General features: G+C 42.9%; 1 protein-coding gene and 1 long non-coding RNA gene across 3 annotated transcripts; one reads left to right on the forward strand and one right to left on the reverse strand.

The window, feature by feature from the left end:
- Positions 1 to 169: 169 nt before the first annotated feature.
- Positions 170 to 21,995, reverse strand: LOC140646916 (uncharacterized). 2 transcript variants are annotated; one of them, XR_012040596.1, is made up of 4 exons: positions 21,947 to 21,995; positions 19,795 to 19,881; positions 784 to 1,011; positions 170 to 335 (listed from the first exon to the last, which is right to left on the reverse strand). It is a non-coding gene; the product is annotated as an uncharacterized lncRNA (long non-coding RNA). The 2 variants fall into 2 exon arrangements; XR_012040595.1 differs by having other exon boundaries at positions 19,672 to 19,881; positions 21,947 to 21,993.
- GPR15 (G protein-coupled receptor 15) lies at positions 6,718 to 7,824 on the forward strand. The gene has a single exon (XM_072851259.1). It carries the CDS (start codon positions 6,718 to 6,720, stop codon positions 7,822 to 7,824), a length of 1,107 nt encoding a protein of 368 aa, XP_072707360.1.
- Positions 21,996 to 22,898: the final 903 nt, after the last annotated feature.

The raw sequence follows: 22,898 nt of genomic DNA on the forward strand, positions 1-22,898 counted from the left end.
GGGAGAACACCAAGTAAGGAAAAAAAAGATTTAGTAAAAATGGCAAAAACCAGCAGTGCTGGCTCCGTGCCCCAAATGGGACATTTCCCCTCATCCCTCGTACACATACCCACACAAATTACAAAAGGACTCTTAAAAGTGGTTAACGACTCCCCTGGCTGACAGACCACCACACACAGTTTTTATTTTACCAACCTCCAAACTAGCAAACAAATACTCAGAAAAAAACAGAATCACAGCTGAGGTTTTCACATCTCTGAGGACTTCTGGGGAATGATCCCGACCAACTCCTCTCCCAGATCAGCCAGGAAGCATTTTTGCAGCGAGGTAAGAAGCTAGGATGGCAAAAGTGAAAGCAGTGATGTAAGAAACTTCACTGACTTGGTGCGACAAAATAAATTTTTTTATTTAAAAAAATAATTAGAAATTATGTTTAATTAAAAACGTTCTGCCTATACGCCCCACCTTTCCCGATCACGAAACAGTCTCACCAACACCTTATAATGTAACTGTCTGCAAGGACATATTTTGGGGTCTGACTGGGATTTCTACTAGACTCTAAAATATTTAACATCTTTATCGATGGCCTGGAAGAAAGCAGAGTATCGCTGATAAACTTCAGAGATGACACAAGGCCTGAGGGAAGGGTAAATAATGACATGGAGAGGGCACTGGTACAGGGTGACCTGATCATTTGGCAGCCAGGGGCAAGCAAATATGCATTTCAATAAGGTCATCCATGAGCTCATTCATTTAAGAGCAAAGAGTGGAGGCTATACTTACCTGACTTAAAACTTTATCCTGGGAAGCACAAAATGAAAAGGACAAATGGGTCACAGTGGATTACCAATTGCCAAGATGGCGCTGTGGCCAAAAAATGCAACTTCCCTGCAAACTCAGATGTATAAACAGCAATCACAAGGAGGAAAGAAGTCATATCACATCTAGAGTTGCTGCTGGCTGCTGAAATAGCGTGTCTAGTTTTGACATGTTGATAAAGTAGAGAGAAACCTGAAAAGGGACATGAAAATCATTGAGCAATTAGAAAACCTCTCTCAGTGAAATATATCACAGAAGGTCAGTCAATTTAATTTACTGAAGAGAGAGCTAAGGAGTTGCAAGACCATAAAATACATGTAATGGCAATAGGGAACAAAAAAATCAGTAATAGTTTTTTCAGTATACCTGGCAAAACTATCAGAAGCTAGAAAATGTTAAAAGAAAAAAAACAAACAAAACCAAAGAACCTCTGTATTCTAAGCCATGGGATAAGCAGAATTGGAACTGTTTACTGTAAATTGTAGTGAATTATCTAACACTGGCAAGTCTACAGGTTTTTATCCTAAAAGACATAATCTCGTAAAAATGAGAATCAATTCTGGAAAATTTTGCAGCCATTGCTACTTCCATTACTGAATTAGACTACAGTGGCCTCTTCTTCTTCATAATCTGCCCTGATCAATATGATGTGTGCAGCTGCTCGAAAACAGTCAGAGGGAGAGATGTGTTTTCATTTTATTTATTTGATTTCAGATACTCTCTACAGATTTCACCTGGATTTTTTTTTTTCCTTGAAAAATACCCCTCCATATAATAAGAGTAACCCAACGAAAACATTGCAAGTGAATGCACAGAGTCATTCATTGATAACACCTATCTTTTTTTGTTTTCTTTTCACACCTCCTCAGTGTGCCTCAGCAGAACCACCGGTTGATCAGTTTAGCTACACAACAGGATCATTTGGGAAGGTTTTTGAAGTAAAAGTTTGCTTTACTGTGCAGAAACTGTGACAGTTTGCACATGAAAGCACAAAGGGAATATCACTGTTGGCTATAGCTTAAATGCTGTCCCTGAATTTTGCAAAACTGAAGTTTCTTCAATAACAGACCTGGATCATGTGCATTAGTTAGTACCTCTAACAGAAGTTCTCAGGCACCGACAGAGAGTTTAACAACAGAGTGCTGCAAACAAAACGAACAAACAAACAAACCCCTAGTATGTTGCAAAAAATCTGTCATACAAAATTTCTGTCATTTTAGCTCTCACCGTCTAAAGAAATAAGTAAACATTTGTAGGAGGCGGCACCATCTGTATTAAATGAAGTTAATACAGGATGAGAAATGAGATGAGAAATGAAAAAACCTTCTTCATATATCACATTCGCTTCAGGAGTTACTGATTCAGACCTGAAAAAGGTGTTCAAAAGTCTGCCTGTTTCTTCCAATACTACTAGTTAATTTACTACAAGATACTGCCTCTCCCAACAAATATTCTCTTTGTAATAACAAAAAGGGCAGTTTTAGTTTTTGTGTTTTAGGCACCATCTATGAGCATTTCACATAGCCACAATGAGCAGAAAATCCCATGGATTCCCATCAGACCTCTTTATACAGTCTCCCTGGTTTTATTTCTGCCTTCTGTATTTTTCTATCTGTGGCACAGAACACAGTAGGCTAAGAAAACCCTACCCTAATTATAATTTTCACAGAGAGAAGACCTTCTAGATGTGCTTCTTCCAAATACAATGAATAGCACAGGTTCGCTTTAATGATGCCCACTTGTCCTCTAAGTCAGTGGTCTCCAAACCTGTTTATCATGCACCCCATCAGTAAAAATTTTTTGAGCACACACCCCTACTATATGTTGGGGGTTTTTTAATTATATACATGTACTACTGTACTAATATATTATGTACATTATAAAACATACACAAAAATATAAATTAAAAAAGGATGAGATAAAGAGGAAATAAACACTATTTTAAAAATACTTATTGCATTAAGTGTACAAAAAATATTTTCTTCCACACCGCACTTTGTAGACCACTGCTCTCGGTATGAAACTATTTCAACCTATCCTGATGCATTGTCTCCGTGCCCACAATTTTACCTGAATCAGTTCTACCCTCTCCTCTTTGTTCAGGGGTGAAACTTCTGTTGGTTAGCATTCATTTGGTTACCTCTGAGCCTGCCTTCACCTAGGTGATAGCATAGTAGGGCAGTTTCGGCCAATTTGGTGGGGGGGTTTTGTTGTTTTTTTAATTAGGTCTGCAAACCTCTATTCCTTACAGAAGGTTTTTGAAGCACAATCATTTAGAAACTACTACACTTTCTTTTACAGCCAAATGAACCTCTGTTCCTTCTCAGCATTTATCATAATTAATAATTTACAGATACGTAGCTTATTTTATTTAGATGCCTGTGCTTATATAAAAGCACATGTACAAGTTGGAATAAAACCACATTTAAGCTATCAGTAAAAAAGAATAAAAAAAAAAAAATGCACCCACACCTTGCGACCAGAAATGCTTCAATTGCAGAAATTTGTAAGGGGGTGTGTGTGGGGTGCGTGTGTGTGAACAAACTAAATCAACAACCCTGCTTACTTCCTGTGCAGATAGTTCTGCTGTGCATCTCTTTTACTGATTTTGCCACAAAATTAGAAGGCTACCATAATACATGTATCACAAGCATTACAGAACTGTGAACAAAGACATGAAATCTTTTCCCTTGCTACTGTTGGAAATACCTCAGCATTTCCTATGAGTAAGATTTAAGGAATGGTACAAACACTGACACAACAAACTTCATTAGTGCATTTGAGAAAGGCAGGACCATCAGGGAAACGCATGCTCTAAAGCAGAAATGGCCAAATGCATGGCCATGATTACAGTATCTGCCATGAGCATGGGGTTACAAAAGCTTTAGTAGGTTCACACTCAGGTTCAAAACTACTCAGCACCCAGCAGCTGCATGTTTTCAGAGCTGCGTCAAGGGCTGGACAAGATGGGTACCCTGAATGGAAGAACATACACCCAAGCCAAGGCAGTAGCTTTGCTTCAGCAGGTAATTTTCTTCAGGAAAAGGGTTTACACATATTGGGTGAGGTCTGGGAGGAGGAAAGTGCTGTGGAAATCTAGGAGGGGAGGTGAGGAGAGGGTGGAGGCTGTCCTCCTGCGGACAAAACACCTCACCACATCTCTTGGATCTTAGCACATCATGTGCTGAGCTTTCTGGAGTATCTATGCAGAAGTGTTTGAGGGGAATTCCCGTGTGCTGAGTATTTTTGAGAGCGTGGCCCTACCTCAGAGAAATGAGCTCCAGAAAGAGTAAGCCCCTACATGACATCCTAAGTGAATCAATACCACATAAAAAACCCACAAGGCTTACAGACTACTGACAAATACGCCTGCTACTGCTTCACTCGGATAATTACAGATTGCTTCATTATTCATGACAATGCTTCATATTATCTTTGCAAATCTTCTGTCCAAATACGGAAATGTCACATCTGTAATACGGCAACACACAGCGACATCCACAAGTCCATTTAGAGCATTCAAGAAATACAGAGCAAATTGAAGAGAACAGAGTTGATCCCTGTTGGAAAAGGTTTACTATCTTTTTTTTATTTTAGTACGTAAGGCTATTAAACTTCAGGGGGACAACAAAGTGAGGAACTGCAAACACAAGAATACATGGACATACGCTTATCTATAGTTCCATTAAGCTTTTTAAAAAGTTACTCACTTTTTTGTCTGCTCTGGGATGGGGAGAGGGAGGGAGTGAATTTCAAGAAGGAGCATGCAGGAGTGTGAGATGGCAGGAGAGAAGTTTGTGCCTGATTTCTAAAGCTTGCAACTGCATGTAAGCTGTTAGGATCTAAGTGCAGAGTAAAATAAGATGTAGGTCCATCTTCACAAGAGAGGCAGAACTATTATATCGCAGACCTTCAGCTGATCTTCTACTCTAGTACTGATGGAAAGAGAATGCCTCAATTTCCCAGTGCTTCTTGGAAAAAAAAACCTGAAACACATTCCTTGAAGCAGAAATAAGCAAAGATGACACAAAACTCACCTCTGCACTGAATCCATCAAAAATCATGTATGTAAACTGTAAGATACTTGGGCATTTTTACACAACTCTTAGCTGAAAAGTAGGTATATCTTTTGTAATCTTCAGATGGCAAGAAGATTATTTTTAGCCTGTGCTTCCTTACACGTTCACACTTATATCTGTGGCATATAAATCGGTAATCTAAGCCAGGGTGTTTTTATAAACCTTGATCTTTCTTCAGAGTTTGTGATGGGTGAATTACACTCACTGAGATAATTAAATCCTTATACATTCCATAAAAAACAGTCAGCTAGAGTCCACTAGTGCCCTACTGATAGGAAGGCAGTCGTAGATAACTAGCTCATTATTAGACATCAGCATATCTACACAAGAGAATAGTGCCCACCTAAATATCCCTTGATCCAGCAGCCAGTTGTTTAATAGCAGGTGGTTGCCATTCCAGGTGCCTGGAAGTCTACCAGGTACCGGCCGCACAGGAGCACATAACCTGAGCACTGGCAGAGTGAATCTGAGCACATCCAGAGTGCACTGGAGGGACTAATTCGCTGTCCATGCAATTTGGAGTTGCTCTTTGCTTGTGGAGACATACACAGATGCGATCTACCTCTCTGGGGCTTGAGCACGCTCCGGTAAGCAATTTGCTCAAAGCTTTGAGAATCCTGAAGATGCGCCTGGTCTGTGAACACACAGGTGGGAGAGAAGGGAAGGAGAAAATGAATTTATCCGCAGAAGAGAGGAAGGATGATGAAGACCAGTAGTAGAAGTTTCAAATTAGTAGGCACAGACAAAGCTGTAATTAATTCAGTAGTCTAAAAAGTGAGAATTTTCATTCGATTTAGGCAATGCTGAAAGAGCCATCTGTAAGGTAAGCCACAGCTGGAGCAATATTGATATTGCAAATGAAAGATGAAGGACATCAGAGGTCTTTAAGAGAAGCAAGTACTGTACGTAACAACGGCTCAAGAGCCGTGGGGGCTGCGCAGTCAGAAGGAGAAGGAACAAACCTCTGCTCTGGAGACCAGACTATGGCCAATAAGGAAGCCTGTGCAGGGATGGGAATATCAAGTTAAGTTTCAAATTGCAGAAGAATATATGACACACTGGAAAACTGTCCTCTAAGTTTCTAATACATTCATAAAGCTGGCTGTGGGGAGCCCAGGGCTAGGGGAACTGGAGGGGCTGCAGGGTATGAGGGGGGCACTGGCAGAGCAGTGGAGAGCCTGGGACTGATATAGAACAACTAACTACAGGGCAGAATGGAGATGGTAGTTTGAAATGTTTTTCCCTAAATATTTTCGTATCAGAGGATTACTCTCAACAGAAAACAACAATCATAAACAGACAAAGAAAGGAAAAACATCCAAGCCTCAGAAAAGTTGAACTTGCCCCAAAAAGCAATTTATACTAAATGTATTGAGTAAAAATAAAGAATGTGGCAGCTGAATTCACTGTTCTCTGACTACTTCTGAGCTGGTACAATCTCAAACTTCTGCAAACTAGCAATATCCTGTCCTAAAAAATAAAAAGTTCATAATCTACCTTCCCTCCCCCCAAAATAAAAGCAAAACCCAAACCTGGTTCGCTTATACAGGCAAACGCAAAATGAAGATAAAATCAGTAAAACTAAACCTGATTTTAAAAAAAGAAGTGTTTCTTCTGAAGACAGGGGTTTGACTAATCAGAGACTCTCGTCACTTGTCTGTTGCCTATGCGATTGGCTAAAGGTATATAAATTACCCCCCTAAAACCACTTATCTCCTCCTCCCTCCCCCCACTCCTCCCCCCTCACTCGCTAACATGTTTTTAAAGAAGACCTTGAGGGGAAGGGTAGGGGGAGCTCAGAGCCTTCCTCAGAGTGGAGATGAGGACAGCTTGGCCAGAAATGGAACTCACCCAGCTTTCGCCCGGGACTACAGTCACTTTCAACTATGACTACTACTACGACGACAACTGCCAGTACCAGCACTTGCAACACATGTCTACTTTCCTCCCTATCCTGTACGCTGCTGTGTTCCTGGTGGGCATTGTCGGCAACTCCATCCTGATAGTAGCCTTGGTCTTCAAGCGACGGGTCCAGAGGCTCATTGACGTCTTTATTGTCAACCTTGCTGCATCTGACTTCATCTTCCTCATCACGCTGCCGTTCTGGGTGGACAAGGAGGCGTCGGACGGGAGCTGGAGGGTAGGATCTTTCCTCTGTAAAGCTAGTTCCTATGTCATCTCAGTCAACATGTACTGCAGCATCCTCCTCCTCACTTGTATGAGTGCTGATCGGTACCTTGCTATCATGCATCCCTCTATCGCTAGACGGGTCAGAACAAGATCCTATTCTAATGGACTCTGCATCTGTGTCTGGTTATTATCCTGCTGCTTAGGGATGCCAACCCTTTTCTCCAGAGAACTGAAGAAGCAATATGGAAATACTTACTGCACAGACAAAGCTGTGACAGAAGCCAAACAGATCATGTCACTGATGCTTTTAATCCTGGCCTTCTTCTTCCCACTGTTGAGTATCTTAACGTTTTACTGCTCCATCACCAAGAGACTCTGTGTGCATTATCAGACAGCTGGGAAACATGATAAGAAACTGAGAAAATCCATCAAGATCGTCTTCATTGTAGTGGCAGCCTTCGTTATCTCCTGGGTTCCCTTTAATCTTTTCAAGCTTATGGCCATCCTTTTGGGACTCCTGAAGCAGCCTGACTGTTTTCCCGACATGGTTGCCCAGCTGGGCATGAAGGTGAGCAGCCCTTTTGCTTTTGCCAATAGCTGTGCCAACCCTTTCATTTACTATTGCTTTGACAACTACATCCGCAGAGCCATGCTCCGGTGCCTGTGCCCATGGGTGAAAATCAGCAGCAGTGGCAGCAACTCTGATACTCTGGACACTCGCCTCAGCCACTCCTTATCCAATTTTGTTACAGGGGAGTATGCCGCTAGGAAGAGGAAGCGCTCTGTGTCCCTATGACTGGGAGCCAGGACTGCGGAGGAAGGAACTTCTCTCTCCAAAGATAGCAGGAAAATAATAAAGTGAGAGAAACTGCAAAAAAGAAATGAGTGACAGAGACAAAGGTGCAAGTGTAATGCAGCCAGCACTTCAGGTGGGAGGAACGCTGCTTCCCTTTAAATACAGACAGATGGAATAGGAAACCTTAGCCACAGAATTACGGTTCACAATGATCGCTGTGGCACTGCACAGTGTAAATCTGAAATCATCATTCCGAGAAATATCCACAAACGCTTAACATTGGAACCCCAGTACAAGTGCTACAAACTACAGAAAAGAATCATGTGATTCAGTCAAAGCCGCTCCGAGGCACACTTTGAACTTATATGTATGTAGGTTTTTATTCCGTGCAGAGCAAGAAAAACAACACAACAGAAGCGTTTCTTCTCTTCGGTTCCTAGCTTACCCATAAATATGTGGCAATGTCCTCAAACCAACCTGATCAATTCTAGTTTTTTGGAGGTTTTCTGAATTTAGAAAGCCAGTGTTCTAATGAAATTGTGTGTTACCAGTTCTCGTAACTTGAGTCTTGTGCATTTTTCTTTAAGTCTCAGCGTCTTATTATGGCATTAACTCTTAGTTTTAACCACAATAATTAAAGTAAGTTTCTAGCCCCTGTGATTTCAGAAAAAAGATAACTTGAAGGCAGAGAAACCAGAAGACAAGTAAAAGAAATCCTGCATTTAGCCCTTTTCTTACAGGAAAAAAACAACAAAAAACCACTTGTGCTTTTTAAGACTTTTTTGAGGATCTGACACAATTTCTGACTACTTGGGTTGTCAGGTGGTGCGTAATGGTACGACAGCGTGTGCCATTCAAAGTCCAGGTCTGCTTTGTTTAGCAGCAATCGGTTTATGTAAAGACATATGCAGTAGGGCTACTTTCTCCCACTGGAGTCAAAGTTAAATGCAAATGTGCCTGAAAAACAAAATTAGCCAGAGTTTCACAAACATTTGAGTGATTCTCTATGAGAAGCATGGAGAATCATGGAGAATGCTGAGAAAACTTGGGTGCAGGGATGCTCACAGAAAAGGAATTCAAAAGGACTAATGTTTTAGTTCATTTTCGGAGTTGAACTTTGTAAATAAAACAGCTCTATAAAGTTGGGTCATTCCTATCCAGCAATCTTTGGGAAATGGAGAGGTCTTGCATTTAATATGCCGTGGGGAAGATATCACTTGCCCAACTGGTGTCAAGTCTGACAGCAAATGGGGTGGGGAAACAGAAAGCTCAGTATTTTTAACAGCTGAGTACCTCCTAGATTTACAAGCTGAACAAATATGGAGCAAGGAGTTAAGCAGCTCATCGGAAAAGTGGTACTGGACTTTTATAAAGCTGACTACATCTATTTTATTAAATCTTTCATATCCCTTTAAATGCCAGTGATAGAAATGTTTGCTTAAAACAAAGAAACCAGGGTACAGTGTTTTAAAGTGCACAGTTAAAAAAAAGTATTAAACTTCCAACAGCACTGGGATACCTTGGCTGTGTTGCAGTATCTCATATTCTGTTGTCTCTCTTGTTAAATGTTTAGCTTAATATAACACTGCTTGTCAAATATAATAAATCAGTATCATAAAGCATCCAGGATGTGTAATGTGACTAAGTCAAAAGACTGTTAGAAACTTCCCTTTTATATTTCCTGATTTTAAAAGATTTTTATCTCTCTTCTCTTTTGCACTTAGCTTTTGAAGCTTTTGAACTAGCTTTCACGAAACCCACAAAAGGTGTTGACTAGAGACAGAAGTCATCACTAAATGATAAAACAAAATACATGGAAACAAATCTTGAATTGCAATAAGTAAAAGATTTTTAATGGTACTTACAGCCCTGTACGATAAAGCACATTCAACTCTCCCAATGAAACAAAAAGTCAGCAAATATACAACTTTGAGTCTACTTTTTAAGAAGTAAAATAAGCTGGTAACAACTTGCATGCTATCTATTATACAGCAAACCCCGTATCATTTTACTGGGCAGCAGTGTTTCAAGTTAAGTTTTAAGAGCTTGGTTCTGTGTTCCCTTCTCCCAGCTTTGCCAGGGAAGGAATAAGCTGGCACACAAATCCATACTGTAACTGACCAGAGGGACTCAGACACAAACCTCTCATAAACAAAAAGACTTGCAGCAATAGTCCCTGGATCACTTTGATCACCATAGAAGAGGCCTTTACATTTCACTGAAGGTAAGAATTGTCTTCTAGCAATCCGATGCAGGAGATTACTCCTACAATAACAATGAGGCATTTTACAAATCTATGGAAAGTTACTTTTATTCTAATTAGGGAGTGGTCTAACTAAAAAGAGTCACTGCCTCCTACTTAAGAAGAGGACACAGTGAGTTGTAGGGTGAACAGTTACACACATGCAGACCTGCTAAAAAGCTTCAAAGGGAAGTCAGCTATACAAGCTAACATAATTCATGAAAAACAGAGAGAAATGCACAAAGCCTGAAGGCCTGACTACTGTCTGGACAGCAGGGGAAAAAAAATTGTAAACTGAATGACGGAAGAGGTATCCGTCTGATGTAACTCCAGCACAAGTACATTCACTACAACTTTTCACACCTCTGTATTTTCTAAACATCTGTAAATGGGGATGATTATTTTGGGTGTTACAAATAAATGCTGGTATTTGCATTTTTTATTGAACCTTGGGGTCCTGCTGTTTAATGTCAGCAGAGAAAAGAAAACATACCTCACCCAAGGGCAGTGTAAACCTAGAAACCAAGGCATGGATGTCTTGCCCAACTCCCCAGCCAGTTCCCTACTGCACCCACAGGCTAACAGAGCAAGCCCTCATTGCAGCAGGTGGAGAGATGGCACTACAGGGTCAATGGCAGCAAAAGTGTCTTTTAGCAATTGCTGGTGACACTGTGTGCTCTCTGGCACACAGTAAGATACTGGGATATGTGCCTGGGCTACAAGGGGGGCATCGCAGAGACACACTAGCTTTTTGCTCTCCCCTCCCTTCACCGCATGCATTTTTTTCCTCCCCCACTACCTCTTCTAAAAGATTTTGTTTTTCCTCCTCCCCATGACAGACTTTTCTCCCCACACCTAACAGCCAAGCTCCTTTTTCAGGCTTACAAATGCATGACGAGCATCAACTGTGTTTTCAGACCATCCAGTGTGTGAAAATCAGAACAGTGCCAGTTCAAATTTTAATCTTATTTGCAGTGACCCTCAAAAACTACTGTCTCAATAGTCTCTTCTCAATCTCTTTTCCTCCTTCTACCTTTACTAGTACATAACAAAAGACTTATTTTTTTAATTACAAAAAGAAGCCTAAGACTTGCATTTCAACTAACCTATGATTTTTATTACAGAAAAAATTTGCATCTTAGTAAGTCAGACTCATTCATTATTTCCTCAATCCCCATCCAAAGCAGAACTTGCAGTTAGGGCTGCCAGTTTCTTTTTTTTTTTTTTTCAAATACCTCAAAATACCAGATCAAATTGGAACAATGACTATGAAATCTACCAAGATCTCTTTCCATTGCCTAAAGCTTTAGTACTGACATCTGGAAAAAAACAAATAAACTTGCTAAATATTGCCCGGCTTGAAGAGAATCACATATAAACACCACAGCAAATGCTCCACATGAGCAAAAAAAAAAAAAAAAAAGAGGCAACTAATTCAACAAAGCAAAACTCTCTGGATTCTTTTAGGCTTTCATCCAGAAGACTATGAAGGTGCTTATTTTACTCTTGTAAACTGCAGATCTATTTTACATTTCCATTACAGTGTAAACATTATTTTCAATTATTTCTTTCAAAGAAAAGGCAACCTATGCTTGAACAAACGTACTTCTGGAATTTTCACTATTCCATGTTAAGATTCATTATTCATTTGTTAGCACTAATACAGCTTAGGATGATACCAAAATTATTGTGATTTTAAGTATTTAACCTGGCAGACTTGAGTAACGTAACAGGATGCCTATTTTATCCACATTAGAAGAACTTAATGACTGTAAAGTGGTTTGCTACATGAAATGGAAATGGTGCAATTCTGATACAACACTTGCCAAAGATCTTAGTAACTAATTTGGACTGGGTTTTTTTCCCCACTTTCATTATTTTAAAATAAATCCGATACAATTGCAGCTAAGAAATATGGTTTGGTTTTTTGTAATCTAACTTCTCCTTTCATTGTCATGAAAAGGTAGCAAAGCATTACTAGAAAATCTGTCAGCAGATCTGGATGGGAACATGCACCTGCCCATTCCACAAACCTTTTCATGATTTCAGAGATGCTTTTGTACTGCCTTGGAATGAAATCAAGACCTTTTGAGGTTTTTCACGAAAACAACTACACCGCCAGCACAACCCCCAACAATCGAGAGGTTGGTGCACTTTCCTGAGATGTGCACAAAGTTGAAGTGCCTCTGCTTTTTGATATAAATCAGGACATGGTTAGATGCATCTCTTGGTCTCCATTTTAGCTTCAATGAATCGGCATTTTTCAGACATAAAGTATTTCATCTCAACACAAAGAAAAATTGTACCCAGATCTGATGCTTACTTAAATGGGCAAAGAATTTTTGCAACCTTCATTTCAGCAGCAGATGTGCTAACAGTGAAAACCGCACCACTGCTAAATGGTACTTCGAGTTGCAGAGGACTGCTCGAGCATGTCCAAAGAAGGGCAACGAAGCTGGTGAAGGGTCTAGAGCACAAGTCTTATGAGGAGCGGCTGAGGGAACTGGGGTTGTTCAGCCTGGAGAAAAAGAGGCTCAGGGGAGACCTTATCACTACCTGAAAGGAGGCTGTAGAGAGGTGGGGGTCAGTCTCTTCTCCCAGGTAACTAGTGATAGGACGAGAGGAAATGGCCTCAAGTTGCGCCAGGGGAGGTTTAGACTGGATATTAGGAAATTTTACTTCACTGAACGGGTTATCAAGCATTGGAACAGGCTGCCCAGGGAAGTGGTTGAGTCGGCATCCCTGGAAGCATTTAAAAGACGTTTGGATGAGGTGCTTAGGGACATGGTATAGTGGTGGTCTTGGTAGTGTTAGGTGTACGGTTGGACTCGATGATCTTAAAGGTCTCTTCCAACCTATACGATTCTATGATTCTGTGATTCTGTGACTGAGGAGGAAGTCACACAGGCAATAGCTTCAGATCCAAAATGAGTAGGGACAACTTACTGCCCTCAAACAAGTAAGGCAAGTGGTGTGGTCACTGCACTGGACTGACCCTCCACAAGTACTGCAGTAAAGGTTGGCTCTTGGAAGCTATGAGGAAAACTTCCACTGACTAAGGTGCATCAAGATTTCTCCTGCAGCTTCTTGTCTTGGCTCTGTCAGACTGGTGGGATGAAAAGCCCCTCACAGCGTGTCCGTGCTTCAGGTTTCAAATAGGCTGAGTTACAATAAGAACATTTCCTGACTTCACAAAGATGTTGCAACAATACATTTGTTGACTGCTGCACAGGAACAGTAAGGTCATTGTCAAAAGAAGGGTTTTTTTCAGGTGCTTGTAAGGCGTACAGTACAAAGAGATGTCAACTCATGGGTGGGGACACTTACGTACACTTTTAGCAGTTACACACTACTGCAATACTGATTTATTATCCCTGTATGATCACTTATATTTATGAGGTCAACAGGGACTTGTGAGTAGATTTGCAAGCTCTGAGCACAAATCATTACATGTCCCAAAATTTCTAACTGAAAAACAGTTCCAGTTCTTCTCTTGTTTAAAAGGCTTCACCCAGTTAAGGAGCACATTTCACGGCAAGTGAAGAACAGGAAGCAGTGACTACAAATGGCCTAAAGACAATCCTGCAATGGGAAATCCATCCACTCAGGCTATTTACCAACTATGTCAGCGTTCTGCATGTCATCAGAGAAAGGGAGATCAGTTCATTAATAGGAACAAAGAAAGAGCTACCTAAATTCATAATCGATGGAAACATGCATTGATGATGCCTTAAATAGACTCAGAAGTAATTACGATGCTACCGAATGTCACACACAGAGGTGGCTGGGCAGCTCTAGAAAAACAGAAAAAGCCCATATTATCTCATAATAACATTTTAATACTACACCACAAAGCCTGCAATTAGTGCACTCTAGGTTTCAATAACAACCCAAGCACCTGCTCAGTTTGCAGATGCGGGTGTTCAGCATCCTGCTGGAGTCTTGCTGCAAGTGACAGGAGGTTTTCAAGTACTCCACTCTCAGTAAAAGCCAGATGGAGTTTGGTTCCAAACATCTAGGCAGCTAAGACCAGAGTTCATAATAAAGTAAAAGAATGCAAAATATGGGAGATGAGAAAGCAAGTGGAATGGAAACCAACAGCCTTCAAGAAGAAAGGCAGCCTTCCACATGTGACTCGGTAAAAAAGCCCTGCCAAAGGCCAAGCTGCTTGGGTTGATACTTATTTTTAAATATTAATTGAATTGTAGGTTTTATTTTCCCAATTCACCTCTCCTATGTTTTTGTTACAGATTGCAGCAGCTTTAGAAATAGAGGCCACATGTTATGGTTTGAGAGCACGCGACATTATCAGTATCAATCATCTAAATAATGCATTGTGACCAAAATACATATTTTCAAACTTCAAAACAGTTTCCTTATTAGTAAGAGAGCATATTCTTAGTCAGAAGTTCCCACTAAGTCTAGTTAGTGAACATACTTCCTCTACTGTTTACTTCTCACATTTTCTAGAGCACATGGGATTTTACAAGAGCCGGCTCAACAACAGATCTCAGAAAAGAAGAGACCAATGTTTCTCTTGAAATTTGGACTGCATTTTGCTGCTTTGGGGACTAGAGTAGGGTACAGGGGAGGTAAGGTAAGAATCTGTGTTCAAAGAAAATGCTTCCCACAACAAAGTGATTGCTAAATTCAGAGGTCTTCATTTGTAAATGCCTAGCTTCAGATCCTTTGCAAAGCACTGATTTCCAGAAAGGGCCAAATACTCACTTTCTAAACAGCACGTCCTTAAAAAATAAATGAATTAGATAATACCAGGAAATAACTGGATGCATCCAAAAGTCACTAGTCAACTCTGGAAAAAAAACCACCTCTGTCTTTTACTGTGCAACGAAGATCCCAGAATCTGATGCTCTTTTTCTTTCCAAACTGATAAAATTAGTTAATATGAATATAAAAGAACAGCTGTTCCCCAAAGGATGCCCTTTCTTTTACCCTCAGTTTGAGGCAAAGAAAACCAGACTGCGAAACTGTGTGGCACTGCTCAGAGAACGAAACTTGGTCAGTGGTTTTAAAATCAATCCAAATTTTCAGTCTAGCTTTAAAACTGGTACGCAAAACGACCAGAAAGTCAGACTTAAAATGCAAAGAGCATTTTTTCCCCTGAGGAACACCATGTATAAATAAATACACAGCAAATATTCGCTCTATATAGTACCATGCACCTGACTTGACCACTCACTTGACTTCCCTCTATGCACTGCCTAAACACCTGTGTGACCACACCACCCATTTCCCCTGTCACCCACTCCTCACCCTCCCTCCTCTGGGAACCACAGAAACATCTACCCACGCCTCACACACAGCAAAACATTCAAACCATTACAAAAAGATTTAAAAAAAAAAACAACAACAAAAAAAGAGAGAGATGTGCATATTCAGTTTTGCATAGCTTTGAACCTGTGGGAGTTACCCGCCATGGGTACAATCACACCACCTAAGCAAATGCTGCAGGTAAGAGTAGAAGCTTGATAGCTTTCAAGAAACACATATATGTACATAAACTTCTCTCCTCATAACCAACGAGGACATTATGGATGGAGAGGTGCTAAGAAGCAAAGAGAGAGCATACAAATGCACTGAAAAGTGCAATGGGATGCCCAGGATCTTGCAGCAACTCAGCTGTAGATAAGGTGCCAGATATTCTGACTTCTAGTGAAAGAACATGGTACTTCAAACCACTTAGGAACGTTCAAGTAATTGAAAAACCCCTGTGCATGTCTCGCCAGGAGAGAGAAAAAGGCTCAGGGAAAAATCAAGAGAGTAAAGGTGAGGAGAGACCTGGAGAGCACCCCTTTTTTTTTTTTTTTGGCAAGAGTAGAACAAAGAGTATCTGGTGGATACGAAATGTGCTAAAACAAGGTACCCATGAGAAACTAAGCTAGCACTTGAGAAGAGAGAACATTTCAGAGCAGAGCTACTGCACAGAAAAAGGACTAGATCCAGCTAGAGAAAAGGAGAGAATAAACCTTGAACAACCCTTATAATCCAATAGCTTCTAGGGCTAACGTTTTGGCAGCATGAATCGATGGTGCTGTGGCACGCTCACATTTGCATAGCCACTTTAGAGGCTGCAATCATCCTGAGGCTATTAAAAAATGTCTGAAATCCCTGCTGATTCATGAAAGATGTAACCCTCTTACTATGCTACTTTTTAAGAACTTGTGCAACTAGACTAATGAAGCTTATAGGTCCTTACCTCCACTGTCACCCAAATAAATACCAATTAAAGTCAGTGGGGAAACTGCTGTTTTCATTAACATCAACTGGAGTTTTATACGATTAACTTCAAGAGAGTTGGGGTTTGGCTGAATGAGAAGCCTGAAAGCCTAACCCACAGAATACCTACCCAGTAGTGAACCCAGCTGGATTAGTGTGCCCTCTTTCAGAGTTCATGCTAATGATTCATATCCAAAAGATCTTAAGACCCATGAAACTCCTATAATTATATGGCCTCACTCATCCATATAGAGAGGAGCCATCTGAATAGATGCTCCCAGCTGTGCTGCCAGACTAGGTTTCCTGATACTATTAGTTGCACCTTCCTTAAATTGCCTTTAAGCAACTTGGATAAAGTGTAGGGCAAGATCATGCCAATTTAGGCACCCAAATTCTCTGCTAAGGCATGCATACTCTTCTCATGTGGTTGTAAGGTGAGCCAGCAATGTCAGGGAGCAACGCCAGGCACAGGACCTCCCCTGGGCAAGCACCGTAGGTCCCTCTGCAGTTTGTGCCTCATTTAGACTTCACTTGCATGACAGCTTGAACTGGCAACTGCAACACTGGAAGCTGTGAACCTGCTCACCCAAATGCAGCAATCACCAGCAAGGGCAGCAAAGATTCAGTGATGGGAATATCAGTATGGATGAACAAGCCTCAGGGGACTGGGACTATACGTTTGGGTTGCAAGCTGATGCTGAAGTGCATGCTGGCATTTCTTCATCTATACCAAACCTGTGAACTAAGTCAAATGAAAGCAGCTCAGGTATCCTAACCCACGTGGCTACCATAGCTCTGGCTGCACTGCAGGCCAGCACATTACACAGCAAAACATGAGTGGCTTGTGTGTTTGAAGGCTGAGTCCCCTCTCCGTTCTGTAACAGGCAAAGCTAGCACCTTCCTCCAGTGCCCAGCAGCTGGACAGAAAGCATCACTGGGGAACGTCCCCAAAAGATCAGGCAAAACCAAGCCTGCCACCCTCAAGCTTCAGGTTCAGGATAGGACAAGGTTTCTGCAATGGAAAGGGACCCAGCTGGGAGGGTGCTGGAGGGAGCAAGCCCCAGGGAGGCAAGCTTCCCACTCCACTGGCCATAAGGCCATCCTTCCCCGGCAGCATCTCCACCCCTGCACACCCAGCCCTCCCGCAACAGTCAGCCACCAGTCCAGCTCTCCAGACCTCTGGCACAGGCAAAACAGGCAGCAGGGCTACAGCTAACATGCTGCTCTACCCCTGGGTGGCCCCCTAGGCCGTGTACCCAGACAATGCCCACTTCAGCCATACTTGAAAGTCACAGGTGGAGAGTGAGGCTAAGTGGCTCAAAAAAATAAAATTTAAAAAAAAATAAAAAAAATCTGTATTTGCCTTAAGGCCAGATAGGAAAGCATGTGCCCTAAATCAAGTCTTGTGAAAAGGTCCAGAGGAAGTGAAAAAGCAAGATTACAATAAAAACAGGATTTCCAAAACGCTGCACATAGTGAACAAAGACCAAAGTATACATTTTCAGTCTTATACTTAAACTAAAACAACAACAAAAAACAATTGTCCGTTCATTTTATGCTGAATTCAGCCTTTGCATGGAAGTGTTCACATTCTTATCAGATAGAAAAACAAACCAAGGGCTCCTGCCACACAATGGGCATGATTCGTTTAGTGTGTGAAACACACAGAGTAAAGGTGATAAATTGTAGTGTAAAAACACAAAGGCTGAGCTGTCTGCTAACAGCTGTAGAATACTACTGGTTTTTGACATAGTGTCTCATGTTCACAGAAAAGACAAATAGTGAAATGCAGCCTTCTTCCTTTTTGTTTTAAGAAAGCAAACTTGTATTCTGACTCATGCTTTAACACAAGTGGCATTACCAGTGCAGCACAGCTGGATGAGACCTCAGGCAATCATCTAGTTCACCAAGAGCAAATACACAGATTATCCTTGACATACATCTGTCAAAGAACATAAAGGTAGGCCATCATTTATCCTCAGAATTCACAAAATTCACTGAAAATCATGAGACGCCATGCAAATATATTCAGTGGATCCTTTTAATTGCTTTTGAATTCCTAGGTTTCCCCTTTAACCACATGCTTTCTTTGCAAACAGGAGGGCAAACAAAGCTTCATTTAAAAAGAAAGCCAATAAGCTTTGAGGACATAACCAGCTATTAGCATCACCAAATTGTCAGTTCACTCAGGGAACAGACACGCTCCCATATACCAGTTTAGATGTTTTAAAAACAGATTTTTTATTTACTCAGTTATGTACGTCAGGTCTGTGATTTACTCAGTCAAGGGAGTAAATCATAAACTCTGGTACCCTGTGGGAGCAAGTGCCTGTGGATTACTGAAGTACTTTGTGCATTCATGCTCCGTATTTTGATTTTATGTGTTATGACATAACACGAGTTAGCAATGTCTGCATTACCCACCAGCCTTCTATGGTGGCTGGCTGCCAATGAGTTGCCTGAAAGACTTGTAACAATGCCCGGTATTCTTGTATTTTGCCTTTTTTCACAAGCATTTTTCTCCAGGTTGACAGATGACAATTACCTGTAGCGTATTTCTAACACTGCACATGAGCTGGCAAAAATCACTGACCTACATTGAGTCAATTCAATACAGAAATATTTCTTTTCCTCCCTCATTCAGCCACCCAGTGCACCCTCCACAATAATACATGACAGAGCAAAAGGTGCTTACAATTGAAGTGGAAAATTTTTAAACCTAGCCACTAATAAGAAGTCCTTAGAAGAAGGACACAGTTTATATGGACAAAGGACATTTTTACAAATACAGAAGTTAATCAGATGAATGACTATTATGGATGAAGCACTGCTTCTCAATAAATATTAAAGTATTACATGTCATGTATGTGTGTATTGATTTTATATAGTAGATCTTTATTTTTCTGAGGTAGCAAAGTACTATTTGGGAAAATGGGTAACTCCAAATAAAATTAGCATTCTCTCCCTCCAGCAATATCTACCAGAGTTATTTTTACAAAATATGACTTCTATCAAGTCAACCTTATCAGAATACTAAAAGCTCCTTTTAAATGTAAAAATCACCGCAAGCTTTTATCTGCCAAAAAAGACTTAATGAGTTACTTAAATTGCTAAAATAACTGTATAGGTATGGAACTCCAATAATTTTTGACACCCAAAAAGAAGTATGAGACTTCCCACCTTCATGCCAAGCAAAGCAGCTCAGAAGCATGAGAAACCAAAAATTCTGAATTAGCTAACAGCTACAATGGCAGTTTAACTGACAAAAGAGAGCATTAAACTAAGGATACAACAGCCTGTAACTATTAACATGGTTTGATTTGTGTGGGGTTTTTGTTTTTTAACAAAGAACTTTGCGTTTTACTGACCACAAAACAGATTAGTCCTGCAGATCACGCAGCTGTGCCGGCTGTTTTACAGTTCTGTGCTCTCCAAGCGGCAAAGCCGACCTGAGCATGCTGTTTGGAAGACATCTCTGCAGGGAAGGTTACCTGGGAGGGTCCGTACCCCACTCCAAAGGGAGCGATCCTCCACTGGCAGAACTTTAACATCACCACCCCGCAGAAAGGCAAGGGAGCCTTTGGAGAGAAGAGAAAATGTTACAATTAGGAAAAAAAAAATCTTGAAGTTGTTTGTGCTAAGCAGTGAACTTTATCTACTTGTTTTCAAACACCGAGTTACACATTTTCTCTTGCACCTGCAGCTTTCATCTCTGAAGTGGACTCTGCAAATAAAGCAGCCTCAAACCCAGTATCTGAACCCGTTTAACGGGGATGCTACTGTAAACCTGGAGATAGGAAGCTGTGAAAATAAAAAATCTGCACTTTTCATTGACATATATCACAGCTGTACTTGTAAATATTTATTCTGCTGTTAAGATCTTCAGTAATCAGTGCAACTCAGGGCTGATAGCAACTTCTCTTATAAACCATTTCCAGATAAGCTCCCTGCACTGCAGCGAGCAGGGTAGTGCATCTCTCACGAGACATGGACAGTACCTGATGCTGTGGCACACACTCGAACGCCACCACGTTTTTGGCACCAGGAAACTTTAATAAAGCGGTTTTATCATAGCTACTGTCAAGACAGTTAGCTTGCAGTTGTGCTGCAATTTTCTAGGTTTTTCATAGAATCATAGAATCAGTACAGTTGGAAAAGACCTCTAAGATCATCTAGTCCAACCGTCAACCCAACACCTCCATGCCTACTAAACCATGTCCTGAAGTGCCACATCTACACGTTTTTTTAACTCCTCCAGGGATGGTGACTCCACCACCTCTCTGGGCAGCCTGTTCCAGTGCTTGACCACCCTTTCAGTAAAGAAATTTTTCCTAGTATCCAATCTAATCCTCCCATGGCACAACTTGAGGCCATTTCCTCTCATCCTATGGCTTGTTACTTGGGAGAAGAGACCGACACCCCCCTCGCTACAACCTCCTTTCAGGAAGTTGAAGAGATCAATAAGGTCTCCCCTCAGACTCCTTCTCTCCAGGCTAAACAACCCCAGTTCCCTCAGCCGCTCCTCATAAGACTTGTGCTCTAGACCCTTCACCAGCTTCGTTGCCCTTCTTTGGACACGCTCCAGCACCTCAATGTCCTTGGAGTGAGAGGCCCAAAACTGAACACAGTATTTGAGGTGCGCCCTCACCAGTGCTGAGTACAGGGGGACGATCACTTCCCTAGTCCTGCTGGCCACACTATTTTTGATACAAGCCAGGATGCTGCTGCCTTTCTTGGCTACCTGGGCACACTGCTAGCTCATATTCAGCCAGCTGTCAACCAGCACCCCCAGCTCCTTTTCTGCCGGGCAGCTTTCCAGCCACTCTTCCCCAACTTTTGAACGGCAAAACAAAAAGTTTCTTAAAGCATTTTTTGAGAAGAAGACCTAGTCCCATATCACCCCCAAATCTAAGCGTAAAGAGGAATTTTGTAATATGGCATCATTTGGTTTGGCACACCCTCCCTCCACCCAAAAAAATTAGGGTCTGCAAAGCACAGCATAGTCATTAATACACTCAAGTGATCGGAACTCCCACTTCACTGGTAAGCATGCAGGTAAGCGGGCAAACGTAAGCGAAAAACCGTCTTTCTACATATTACAGAAATAACATGCAAACCCTCCCCACCCAACACTGTCCCAGCTGCAACCTCTCAACCCCAACTCGGCCCATGCCAAAACACCCTTCCTCTTCTATGGGCTCCATGGGTGGGCCCTCGCCGGCCGGGAGGGAGCGATTTACCCGTCCCAGCCGCACCGAAACGTGGGTTTACTGCTATAAAACTGCTCCTCCCTCGCCCCAGGCACCTCTGCTGGATTCCCGCCTCCCGAGCAGCCCCAGCTCGGGGCTGGGGACCCCCTTGGCCCTCCCAGGCGGGGCTTGCGGCGCCCGACTGTCGGGAGACTCCCCGGCCCGCTGCAGCAGGGCCCCGGGGCCGGCCCAGATCCGCGGCGGCTGCCCGAGCCCCCCGGTGCGGGCCTGGCGCGGGGTCCTTGGGGCACCGCAGCTTCCCAACGACTAACGGCCCTCCTCCCCCCAATACTGAAGTAAATACGTGAGCGTGAAGTAAATACGCGGGGGAGGAGGCGCCGGGGCAGCAGCACGCCTACCTCTGCGTCCCGGCGCTCCCGCTGCCCGAGCCTACCTGCGCGCCCGGGCCGCTCCCGCCCGTGCCGCCGCCCCGGCCCCGAGCGGGACGGGAGTGCAGCGGACGCGGCGGTGGCGCGGCCGGTAGCGGGGCCGGTAGCGAGGCGGGGGGCGGGGGGGGCCGGAGGCATCGCGTGCGAAGCGGGTCGCGGCGCCGGTGCCGCTCTGAGTCAGTGCTCGCCGCGGTGGCGGGAGACCGCGCGTTGTGAGCGAAAAAGAGACAGATGCTGACTGATCTCTGCCGCCCGCCGGCGGGCCGCCTGGCACGCAAGGCTTTCTGTCAGCCGCCCGCGCCTCGCCGGGAGGGCGCTGCCCTCCGGCCGGCCCGTTTAGTCCCCTCGCCCCGGAGGCGCTTCGCCTGCCCTCGCCGGGCACCCCCGCGGCCGGTGGCCGGTAGCCCCCTCCCTCCGCGCTGCTGGAGAGCGGCAGCCGCCTCCCGCCGGGCTGGCCGCGACGGATCGCCGCCTTCCTTCTTTGGCCGCCGCGGGGCCTCTCCTGGAGCCACCTGCTTTTTTGGGTGCCAGTTTTCGTTATTGACATCATAAAACACACAGACACACACCCCGTTTGTGATTTTTGTGTTTACTTTTAAAATGTAAAACAGCTTCTGTGCCAAAAGCCTGTGGAAAGCGCAGAACCATCTGAAAGAAGATGCTTCAGCCCTGCGTCTCGCCGGACGTCCACCATCTTTGTCTGCTCCCTCAGGGCAGCAGTCGCACCTCTCTGTCCCTGCCCGCACAGCCGTGCACTGCCATCACCAGCAGACAAAAAATACAATACCTTCAGATGGAAATGTGTGTGCGTGGTGTGTGTGTGTAGGGGAAATCACCACATGGCTCGTCAAGTGTGACTACCAGCCATAAATGTCAAATATTTTACATAACCTTTTCCAGTCCTCGTCGTCTCTCCTTGGAAGGAGAGAAGGCCTCGTGGTGGGGTTTCTGCTACTG

This window comes from Ciconia boyciana, chromosome 1 (genome assembly GCF_034638445.1).
Source record: "Ciconia boyciana chromosome 1, ASM3463844v1, whole genome shotgun sequence".
In the NCBI taxonomy this organism is placed as follows: Eukaryota; Metazoa; Chordata; class Aves; order Ciconiiformes; family Ciconiidae; genus Ciconia; species Ciconia boyciana.